The following is a 12771-nucleotide window of genomic DNA, read 5'->3' as shown; positions in this document are numbered from 1 at the left end:
GACTGGCTCAAGCTGCTCTTGCAAGGTCATTACATCCCGAACCCTGAGTGAATGGTCCCAAAGCGACACGGCCGGTCCCAAACAGCTTCACGGACCACCACTACCCCACTCTTCACCCAGCACCCTCCAGAGTCACTAGCGCATGTGTGCCCCCAGCTCCTGCTGGTTCCCAGGAGCCAGGTCCTGCGACTCTTCCTGTACAAAAGCTCTTGGTCCAGCAGCAGGGACTATATGTCCCTATTTGGCAACAGGGAGGAGGGCGCAGATCTTTTTTTTTTTTTTTGAGGGCGCAGATCTTCAGAGGGTAAGTCCCACCCTGCAGGGCGACAGCCTAGGGCAAGGTCTCTGCACCAGGTCCAGGAAAGGAGAGGCAGATACTTCCGCTGGCCCCGGGGAGCTAGGGAAACCGGGGAGTTCAGAGTTCTCCGTGCTTCCACCAAACACCTCCAGCTCGGGTCTCACCCCGACTTTGGCAGAGGCCACCTGCCAAGGCTGTACATTCAGCCTCCTCGGCAGTTCTGCCATAATTATGATTACATTCTGGGCCTGATTTTCAGCAGCCCGGCCTGTGGCCGTAGGAGATGCTGGCACAGAGCCTTCTGTTACTCACAGTGTGTCCTGGGTTGACAGCCGGCTGATCTGAGCAGGAAGGACCTTACCTCAAGGCTGGAAGAGAGCTGACAGGGACAGCCAGCTCCATCTGCCTGACCATTACTATTGTCCACATCCTGCCCACGCACTAGAGCTCTGGCTTTCCCCTCCATCTGAATCACATCCCACCCACCGCTGGCGAGAGTTGTTCAGCCGGGATGCTGGAGAGTACCAGAGGTCATCGACAGCCGCGGATGGGTCCTTGCTGCCATCTGGGGCTAAGGGAGTCCAGCCTTACAAAACTATTCGCAGGGTCAGCTTTCTAGAGCCACTTCTAGTACCAACTGTCTTAGTTTATGTGCTACCAAATCAAGGAAAAAGCCACTGGAAAGCAGGGAGCTTGCAGAAGGTGAGTCCAGAGAGCCAGAGCAAGGGACGAAGAACAGGAGTCAGGGAAGAATGGAAAGCCATGAGGGTTATCATACCGAGCTGGGGAATGCGGCTCAGTCCTCTGCAGAACTGCGGAGAACACACCCCAGAACTGTCCCTTTGAAGGCTAGGGAACGACAGCATCCATGCTCTGAAGGCCATCCCCTACTGGTTAAGGGCCATCCCAGATGTAAACTCCCATTTCTGAGATATGCCTACACAGCCTAAGCAAGCTCCCGTGGGTCTTTGCCAAAGAGCTGAGAGATACGGTGAGAACATGAGGTGAAGTAAAACCATTTAAAAATGAGGGGAGAGACACCTGGGTGGCTCAGTTGGTGGAACGTCCAACTCTTGGTTTCAGCTCAGGTCATGAGCTCAGGGCTGCAGGGCTCTGCACTCAGCAGGAAGTCTGCTTGGGATTCTCTCTCCCTCTCCCTCTGCCCCTTCCCACTGCTTGCACTCTCTCTTCCTCTCTCCCTCATAAATCTTAAAAAAAAAAGAAAAAAATCTTAAAAAAAAAAAAAAGAGGGGAAAAGCCTTAAATGAAAAAGGAAAGCAAAGGATGAGAGATGGTGGGGGGAAGCCCCTTACTGAATGGTGCTTTAGAGATGAAGAACCTTCTTGGTGAGCATCCTTGAACCTTTCACATATCTCAGCCCAACATCTGCTGTGTTACATTATTAAGTATCTGCAAGTGTGTCTCTTCTACTGGTTGCCATGTTTTTGGAGTCAATTTCCACACACTGAAGCACAGAAAGATGTGTATCTCCAAAACCATTATCCAAGAAAACAGGTCATAATCTTCCCATCCAAAGAGGACACTCACTGATCTGAAGGGGCCCGTACATCCCAATGATTAGAGCAGCGATGTCCACAATAGCCAAACTATGGGAAGAGCCCAGATGTCCATCAACAGATGAATGGGTAAAGAAGATGTGATATATAGATACACACATACACACACACACACACACACACACACAATGGAGTATTATGCAGCCATCAAAAAAAGAATGAAATCTTGCCATTTGCAGTGACATGGAAGGAACGAGAAGCCATTATGCAAAATGAAATAAGAAAATCAGAGAAAAACAATTATCATATGATCTCACTGATCTGAGGAATGTGAGAAACAAGACAGAGGATCATAGGGGAAGGGAGGGAAAAATGAAACAAGATAAAACCAGAGAGGAAGACAAACCATAGAAGACTCTTGATCTCAGGAAACAAACTTGAGGACTGCTGGAGTGGAGGGAGGATGGGAAGGATGGGGTGGCTGGGTGATGGGACACTGAGGAGGGTATGTGCTATGGTGAGTGCTGTGAATTGTGTAACACTGATGAGTCACAGACCTGTACCCCTGAAACAAATAATACATGATATATTAAAAAAACAAACAAAAAAAACCCAAAGTGGACACTCGTGCTACCACCACCACATTCAAAGGCCCTGACAGTGAGCTTCTTGGAAGAGAACTGAAAGGATTCTTCTACTAATTAACATTCCGCATAACACCATAACCTATATGAAACAAGAATTTCACAGCAAAGCCCTACAAACTTAACCTTGAAACACAGAAAACCTGTCCCTGCAAAACACTGGAATCATCTGGCTAGCTGTCAAACACTGAGTCACTGGAAAAATCTTTTAACTCCTCTCTACGGTCAGGATGAGACACATTTTCTGTTCCTCGAGTTATTTATTCCGAAAATGTGCCTGAAAAACCTCTCCTTGGTGCTCCCGGCTAGATCCGATCCATTTAGTCCCATGTTTTGAGTCACAATCTCATCTTAACCTTTTTAGAAAAGCCCTCACAACTGAATTCCTAGGACCACTCCAATACTGGAACTTAACCCCACCATGCCTGAAAACGAGGGAACCAAATATTAGCAAAAGCTGGAAGATCTGTGATTCAGCGCCTCACCTGATAGGGTTCTTTATAATTAAAGTTATATGCGAGCTAACCATCCCTAAAAATGGTTTCCAATGGGAATGGTTTCCAATGGTTTCCAATGGTTTCCATTGTGGGAATCACACTATAACTAATAAGTAAGCTGTACTGAGGACTTACCACAGGCATCTGTTTTAAGCACTTTGTGTTAACTTATTCAATCTTTTAACAGTGCCACGGGACAAGCTACTATTATCCTCATTCTCCAGACAGGGTAAAAGCAAGGGGGAGGCTAAGAAATTGCACAATGTTACAAAACTAGAAAAATGTCAAGGCTAGGATTTGGAGGATGGCAGTCTGACTCTGGAGCCCGTCCTACTAACCTCCAACCCTACCCCCAGTTACCTACAAAAGCGTAAGCTAGATTTAACTTTTTCACTCCTCAATTAGCAGAGGCAGCATAATTGAGGGACCCAAATCTATCTATCCATTCATACCAGACCATGCAAACAAGACACTTAAGGCAGCGGAAGTGAGGAATGCTGGAAACTGAGTCATAGATCACCACGAAGAGCCTTTGAGCCCTGAAATTTACAAACCAAGTCCAGTGCAAGTCCTTAGAGCGCTCAACTGCCTTCGAAGAATTAAAACGGACATATTTCTATTTCAAGGCATCTTCAGACCAGCAGTAAGTCAAGGACCCAGTAAGTCTCACCCAGCAATCATCCGAGTCTCAAAACTGGTCTGGTAAATGCCTCTAAGCTTTGAATCGATGCCCAAAGCCAGGGCACCTTCCCCAGTCTTCTCTCCGCGCTGGGAGCCTGAGGCCCCAAGCCCTGCCCTGGCATCCTGCGCCGCACGGGCTGCCACAGGCCACGGGCAGCGGGAAGGCAGAGGTCCCGGCACTGGGTGGACCCTGCGGGAAAGGCAGCTGCGGGGTCCCGGGAGACCGAAGGAGCGGGCGGGGGTGGGCGTGGGCAAGGGGGACAGGTGGGCAGCAAAGCGCGGGGCGGGCCAGCGGACCAGGCGGTGCGGACATCCAAGCGCTCCCACAGCCGGAGACGTCGCAAGCGGCCCCGGCGGGGATGGGGTCGCCCCTCGCCGTCCTCAGGCCTCCGCGCGGCCCGCGCTTCCCGGCGGCCGGGCCCGACTCCGCCGCAGTCCCGGAGGCCCTTCCTCGCCGCGCTTACCTCGGCCACGGTTGCCTCCCGCTCGGCCCCGCGCTCGGTCACCGGGGCATGCCGCAGGGCGCGCGCCACGGCCGCCCGGGAGGGATCGCGCCGACTCGCCGGCCGCCACCCCAGGCGCCCGGTCTACGCGAGAGAGCCGGGAGAGCCGGGCCAGCGACCGGGCTCGGAGGCGTCTGACACCGAGCGCACTGCGCATGCGGGAGCGGCCGGGCCCGCGCCCCCTGCTGGACAGGAGGAGTCAGGGCACCGCGTAGGGTTTCTCCCCAGGCAGGCGCGCGAAGCTCAGGCTCCGCCCTGAAACTCTTCAGAATTAAAGAACCTTTAGGTCCAAACAGGGAGGCAACATGCTTCACTTACGAAGCTCTCACAAATGCAGACGTTTTACTCCAGTGAGCAGTGGTGCGCGTGCGGCGTTCCTGGGGGGCAGTTTGGCTACAGCCATCAAATGTGTCTGCCCTCAACCTTCCCCCACCAAGACGTTTAAACCCCAGCAAGGAGGGTCGCCTACGGATATTCTCAACAGCGTTTACCGAAAACACTCATTACAGCGTTGTTCCAAATAATAGCTAAAAACTGGAAACAAGCAAAATAAAATGTGGTAAATTTTATAATAATCAAAATAAATTATGACTAAAGTGCAACCACGTGAGAATGCATGTATATCTCGAAGGTGTGCGAATACGGAAGCATGCTCTAAAACTGAGTCAGGATGGTCCCCTTTCCATAAACTCATGTATAAGCGGAAACCGGAGAGAGAAAAATACACGCAGAAGTTTACCTTCAAGCGTATGAAGAATGTTCTTTTCTGGAGGGAATCCAAGAAGCAGTAAACAGTTTTGAAAGAATAACAGTGGAGATAGAAGTGGGGGAAAGAGACTTTTGTATTTTGTTTCTGTACTGCTTATGACCTAGCCTTATACATGCATAGTAAAGCTCCTGTCATAAAGCATAAGCGGAGCTAAAAATGTCAATCAAAAATGCAGAATGCTGGAATTGGGAGGTTGATGAGATGACCGCAAAGAGCCTGAGCGGTTTACAGGTAACTCGCTGCAGAAGCCGAACCCTTCCGGGGCCCAGCTATCCCATAGCGCCATCTGGTGGAAGTTGTCGCTTACAGCTTAAATGATGGGAGTGATTCTGTGTCTGGGAACGGGGGCTTCCAGCAGCAAGTGATTCAAGGAATATTCTTGTGAGTTAATGCCGGCTTGCTACTGATCCAGGGATATTGGGATGAGAGTATTCTTGAGATGGGAAACCCACATTTTGCTTCTCCACGTCCAAATCCACATGTCCCTAAAACAATAGGAAATTTACCACACAGACACCCATTTGATAACTGGACAGATGGAAAATATTTTGTTTTCTTGTCTCTCTCTTATTTATATTATTTTATATATTTGATATACATCTATATTATTATTTATATATAAATATATTATTTATATACTATTATTTATATTATATAAATATTTTTATTTATACTTATATATTATTTTATATTGATGTATAATATATTTGTATATTATTTATATACATAATTTATATATAAATTTATTACTTATATTATTTAAATATATTAGCACATATTAATTATATATTTATTTATATATTTACTTATATTTATATAAAAATTTATATAAAATATTAACTGTATATTTTTATATACATAATTTTTATATAAATATATATTCATATATATTTATTATATATTATTTATATTATTATTTATATATATTTTATATATGTTATTTATGTATAAGTATGTATTATGTATATATGTATTATGCTTAAATATGTATTACTTATGTATAAATAATATGAAAATAATATAAATTTTATATAATATGTAAATATATAGTTTACATATAGATATATGTAAATATATAAATATATTATTTTATATATAAATCTTAGATATAAATTTAAATCTTACATATAAGTATAAATCTTATATATAAATCTTCTATATTATTTATTATGTATATAGAAATATTATTTTTATATATAATTATATATAAAACATATATGATATATAATTATATATATTTATATATAAATATGTTATTTATATATAAATATTATATATTTACATTATGATCATATTATATATTAATATATATTTATAAAATATTACATATTATATTATCATATTTAATATGAATATATTATGTTCATATTAAATCATAGATTAAATTTATTATTTATTATATTATTAATAATATATTATGGTATATTATTAACATATTTTATTATGTATTATATTATTAATTACATTATTAAATATGTTATTGATTAAATATATTAATTTTATATAAATTATGATCAATAACATAACATTTAATAATATATTATAATTAATATAATACATAATAAAATATATTAATAATATGTTATAATTTATATATTTAAATATAGAAATATATTATATAAAAATATATTTATATTATATAATATACAAATATATGTAACTATATACAGATATAGTAATATACAAACAATTAATATAGATATTTATATTAATATATTAATTGTTAATATATTAATATCGATATTTCTATAAACATAAATATATCATATATAATACAAATATATAATGATTATATATTTATATATTATTATTTATATTTATTATATTATATATTTATTATATCATATATTATATTATATTTATATATTAAATATAAATATATATTATAGGGTCAATATATATTATATATTTATATAAATATATTATAATATATAAAATATATTAAAATTAAAAATATATTAAAATATATTATATAAATGAATGTAAATATATTGTATATTATATATAATCATTATATATTTATATAATATACAACAAATGTATTATATTTATATAATATTTATATAATATAAAATATATATTTATATATTTTATATTGTATATTTATATTTATATAATATACAATATATTTTATATTTATATAATATACATATATAAATATGATAATTGTATATTATATAATATACAATATATAAATATATTATAATTTTATATATTGTATATTATATAATATACGATATTTATATTTATATAACTTATATTTATATAATATACAATAAATAAATGTATATTATATAAATATAATAATTGCATATTATATCATATACTATATAAAAATATATTATATTTATATATATTGTTTATGATTACTATATTTATATTTATATAAATGTATATTATATAAACATAAATGTTGTATATTATATAAATAGATAACGATTATATATAATTTATGACTATATATAACTTATATAACTTATATATTTAAATAAACATAAATATTGTATATTATATAAATAGATAACGATTATATATAATTTATATATAATTAAAATTATATATATTATGTAAAATTTATATATAATATATATGAATTATATAATTTATATATAAATGTAATTATATTATATATATATTTATATATATAATATAATTATATTATAAGTATATATAATATATAAATTATATAATTTATATATTTTTATGATTATATATAATTTATATAATTGTATATAATATAAAATATTAATAATATATAATATATAATCATTATCTATTTATATAATATGCAATATATTTACATTTATTTATATAATATTTCATTATGATTTATATATTTTATTATAATATTTACATAATATTTTATTTGTATTATATAAATATATTTAAATATAAATATATATTTATATATATTATATTATAAATATATAATATATATTTATATTTAAATATATATTATATAATATATAATATATATAATATATATTATATTATATTATCATTATATTATTATATATAATTTATTTATATATAAATGATATATAAAATATACAAAATATATAAAAAAATATAAATATATATAATATATATAAAATATATTATATATATCAAATATATAATATATATAAAAATATTTATATATAGAAATATATAAATATTATATATTTATAATTTAATAAAATATAAATAATAATATAAAATAAATATAAATATATTTATATATAAATAGACTTATTTATTATTCATTATTCATTATTTATATATAAATATGTTTATATAAATTATATAATATGTAAATATATTTATTATATAAATATATTACTTTATATTAATTATATAAATTATAAACAGAATATATTTTAAAATATAAAATAATATATATAAATACATATATATCTTTCCATTAATCACTCATTTGCTCATTAATTGAGGACTTTCTGTGTTAAAGACCTGTGTTAGGAACCACCTCCAGGAACCTGTCTTATTTACCTCTTAAAATGCTAGACATATATAGTGCCTGGCACACAGTTAATGGCTCTACGAATATGAATAAAGGGTGCCCAGACACCGGGAGGAACTAAGCAAAACGACGACAAATACACAAGCAAGATCAGGTAAACAAAGGGCTGTGAGGTACAAAAGAGTAAGCAATCACGTCCAGTCCCAAAGATGTGGGAAGACTTCACACAACAGTTAATATCTTGGCTGGTCCTGGAGGACAGTTGGGATTTGGGGCAGGTAGAGAAGTGAATAGGGCATTCCAGGTCAAGAAAAAGCCAGGAGCAAAAGCACAGCTGAGAAGAAGGGCATGTAAAGAAGGAGAAGCCATCAGCAAGACCATGGGCTTTTTCTAATCCAGTTTAACTAGGACGATGCGACTCCATTGCTACATGCAAGTGATCAGCGGTAAGTAAGCGCAGAGCCTGGACTGTAGAGGCTACAGAGATGCTGAAGCAGCTGAGGGTGGCTGGGCCGTGGAGCAGAGCAGGAAAGGAAACTGGAAGCCAGGACCCACAGTCTCGGAGAAGGTAGGAAAGCTCAGAGGTTAGTGATTAAAAGAGGAAAAGCTGTAGAAAGATGTTTTGTTACTCACGTTGAAGATGGGGGTGGGGAGGAATAGACACCGCAGATCCCAGCCTACCCATGGGTCCTGGAAAAGCAGAAGAGGAAGTTAGACAAGGCCTGTCTTTCCAGGAAAGCAGCATCATGGGGGAAAGAGAGGTTACAGGCAGGTGGAATCCGTAGTGCGCTGTGGCGTCCCAGATTTACCACTTCCTTTAAATGATGGTGGTTTGCAAGCAAGGAGAAAGGTATAATCTCCAAGGAAAAAGATTCTGTGAAAAGAATCGTTATGCTGGCTCGGCTTCAACAACACTTGCGGGTAGCCTGGAGAACTAGAAAACAGCTAGCTATCCAGCCCAGATCAAATATAATGAACACTCCGCCTGATGGGTAGCTGAGCTCACGAAAAAAGTAAAGATACAGAGGCTAGAAACAAAGCTACGGTGAGAAAATCGAGTGTTAAAGTAACAGTGAGGGTGTGCAAGATGGGAAGTGGGTCCCGAGAGGCTCACGGAAAGCCAGGATACTGAGGGGGAGTCTGGAGAACCGACTTGATATCAATAACAAACCCAGAACTGTGCATCTTGCCCAGAGAGTGGAGAAACACCAGATTTAAGATCAGGTTTCACAACAATGTGGGATTTGAATTTATACCTACCAGCATGGTCCAGAAAGTTCCGAGCCTAGAGAGTAATACAAGGTATTAGCAACCCAGGTTGGTTGCACCGGAAGAGGAACACATGAACCCCTCTCACCTCCACCCCCAGATGGAGGGTCACACCTCCACACAGCCGGCCCGGGATCCTGGCAGATAAAACCCAAGCCAACGTAAGCTCACGATCAGAAATGAGCACATGGTAAATGAGCCAGTCAGAAGAAACTACAAACAGCACACATTTTACCCCCAAGAACCACAGATCATTGGATTCTGAGAAATAAATATAAAATAAGTAAGTTTATGGTGCTCGAAGACTTGAAAGATGGAATGTCAACATGAGAAACAAACAAGATGATATTTTCTGAAAAGACCGAGGGAATTGAAAAAGCACTAAACACGAAAACCAGGGACTCGATGCCTGAGTTAAACAGTAGATGAGACACGGTCGGCAAATTGGGATCTGGATCTGAACAGACTACCCAGAATGCAGACTGAGCGGAAAACAAAGGATGGACGAGGATGCTGAGAGAGAGGGAGGAGAGAAGAGGAAAGGCCAGCGTACATCCCGTAGGAGGGAACAGAGAGAATGGAGAAGCAGTATCCAGGGAGAGAGTAGCTGAGAGTAGCTGTAACAGGTGGACAGTGAGACTGACGGCTGACTTCTCAACAAGAATAAAAACAAAACACGGAAGGCCCAAGATCATCGTAAGAAGGCCAAGACAAGCTAGTAGTCAGTGTACAATTGTATATTTGGCAAAGACATCTTTCAAGAATGAGAAATAGACATTTTCAGACAAATAAAAATGGAAAGAATTTACTATCAATAAACCTTTCCTAACCATTTCGGAAAGATGTACTTCAGGGAAAAAGAAGGTTAGAACCAGAAGAAAGGACAGAGATGAGGTACAAAAGGCAAACAATGAAACCAGTAAAACTCATGGGTAAATCAAGACAAATTCCAATTAAAACAAGAACAACAACAATAAACACTGACTGTACCAAACTATAAAAATAAACATGACAAATTTGGAGATTTAAAACTAAATGTTTATCCCCATGCTCCCTGCAGCTTTATTTATGATAGCCGAGATATGGAAACAATCCATCAATAGATGAGTGGATAAAGAAAACAGGATATGTATACATACAATGGAATATTTCTTAAAACAAGTTGTTTGGGATTTTTTTTTTTTAAGATTTACTTATTTATTTGCGGTGACTGTGTGGCTCAGTTGGTTAAACATCTGCCTTCAGCTCAGGTCATGATCTCAGGGTCCTGGGGTCGAGCCCCTCATCAGGCTCCCGGCTCAGCAGGGCACCTGCTTCTCCCTCTCTCACTCCCCCTACTTGTGCTCTCTCTCTGTCAAATAAATAAAATAGTAAGTAAGTAAACAAATAAATAAATAAAATCTTAAAGATAAATATTTATTTATTTTAGCAAGAGTGAGAGAGTAGGGGGGAGGGGCAGAGGGAGAGGCAGACTCGTAAAGCAGGTTCCACACCCAGTGCGGAGCCCTACACCCCGGGGCTCAATCTCCTGACTCTGAGATCATGACCTGAGCCCAAACCAAGAGTCAGATACTTAACCAACTGCGCCACCCAGGTGCCCCCAACACCATGGAATATTATTCAGCCATAACCAGGAATGAAATCTTGCCACTTGGGACAATATAGATGGACCTCAAGGACATCATGCTAAATAAGTCACAAAGAGAAAGACAAATACTAGGTGATCTCGCTTATATTAGAAACTAAAAACAAAAACAAATAAATTTTAGAAAAGTAAGCTTACAGATACAGGGGACAGATTGGCTATGCTGGAGGTGGGGGTGGGAGGTGAGAGAAATAGGTGAAGGGGGTGAAAGGTAAAAAAAATAAATAAGTTGGAAGAATTTTCCAGCGAATACCCACATATCTACTACCATCTCTACTATGCAATTAACATTTCGCACTACTTATCACATATTGATCCAACCATTGTGGGCCCCTTCTTTTGCTGTATGCAGAATAAATTGCAGCTGTCAGTAGTTAACATCCGAATATTTTATCAAAGGCATGCCATTAACTACAGATCAATATTTTGCAGTTCCTTTCTTCTAATGAGGTAAACATTTTGCATTTTTTCTTTATATCAGGGAAAAACATTTTGCATTTTTTCTTTATACCAGTGAAAAACAATGGCTTTGGCAGGTGATAAGGAAAACAGAAAGGCAGAAGAAAGGAGCAAAAAATAATCATTTTACCTTTATGCAAAAATCATAGCTCACATGTAAGCAAAAAAAAAAAAAAAACCATTAAATTAGAAAGCAAATATACAATAGGAAGCATTAACAAAAGTAATAGTTCATTGTAAAAAAACTAATAAATCCAGAAAAATTGATAAAATCATTATAAAGCTGACTACTGACGACAAAAAAAATAAAGTAGAACAGGGCAAAAGCTACAATATCAAGAATGAAAAAGTGGATATTACTACAAAGAAAAAGAGAGGAAGAATGTACTATTGATACCTAAAATGATGTCAATGAATCTCAAAACATTAAGTTGAACAAAATAGCCCAGACACAAAAGGGAAGAACTACATGGCTCCTTTGATGGGAAATTGCTGCATGGAGAGCGAAACCAGAATCACAGTTGCCTACGGGTAGACTCAGAACCTTGGAACCTTGGAACCTTGGAACTCAGAACCCATACATAGATGGAGACACCGAAGTCATTAACTCTTACAATGAAGACATGTGCAGTTTGCTGTATGTAAACTTTACCTCCACGTTAAAAAATTAATAAAAGCCGTGTTCCAGCAGAAGTTCAGGAGATGCCTGAGACCAATACTAGACAAAAGTCTTGGTATCTGTAACTCTCCTTGGGATATAGCCTACATATTTTTTTTAGACTCTTCCAAAGTCCTTTATTGAGCTGACAAGGCTGGGAGTTGCCCTTGGGGTGGGGTCCCAGTTCCAGCCCGGAGTCTCCAGATCTATGGTGCCCCCGTTCCTGACTGGAGCACGTGGGTTCCTCTGAGAGGTTACTTGGTTGGCTCCTTCAGGAATTCCCAGCCCTCCTTGGAGTACTTGTGGGCATTCGAGGGAGCCACCAACAGAGCTGACATCACCATTATGATGCCCGAATTCCAGGACTCACA

The 12771-nt window shown here is 37.7% G+C and overlaps 2 protein-coding genes across 5 annotated transcripts in view; both read right to left on the bottom strand.

Moving 5' to 3' along the window:
• LOC132008192 (exostosin-2) overlaps positions 1-4261 on the bottom strand; it is a 140383-nt gene extending 136122 nt beyond the window's left edge. The window contains exon 1 of the mRNA XM_059386606.1: positions 4102-4261. The gene's annotated coding sequence lies outside the window, so the exon portion shown is untranslated. The remainder of the gene's footprint in view (positions 1-4101) is intronic.
• Positions 4262-4755: 494 nt separating this feature from the next.
• LOC132008201 (1-aminocyclopropane-1-carboxylate synthase-like protein 1) overlaps positions 4756-12771 on the bottom strand; it is a 28213-nt gene continuing 20197 nt past the window's right edge. Inside the window, exons 17-18 of one of the 4 annotated variants that reach the window (XR_009401569.1) lie at positions 9003-9059; positions 4756-5394 (exon numbers count right to left, since the gene is read on the bottom strand). Coding sequence is in view for 1 of the 4 variants with exons in the window: in XM_059386621.1 (XP_059242604.1) it covers positions 9047-9059 (13 nt within the window). In the remaining 3 variants the exon portion in view is untranslated. The remainder of the gene's footprint in view (positions 5395-9002; positions 9060-12771) is intronic. The other 3 variants (XR_009401568.1, XM_059386621.1, XR_009401570.1) reach the window with 3 other exon arrangements.

Source organism: Mustela nigripes, unplaced genomic scaffold, assembly GCF_022355385.1.
Source record: "Mustela nigripes isolate SB6536 unplaced genomic scaffold, MUSNIG.SB6536 HiC_scaffold_76, whole genome shotgun sequence".
NCBI classification, from domain to species: domain Eukaryota; kingdom Metazoa; phylum Chordata; class Mammalia; order Carnivora; family Mustelidae; genus Mustela; species Mustela nigripes.
This window is presented reverse-complemented; position numbering and strand designations above follow the sequence as displayed.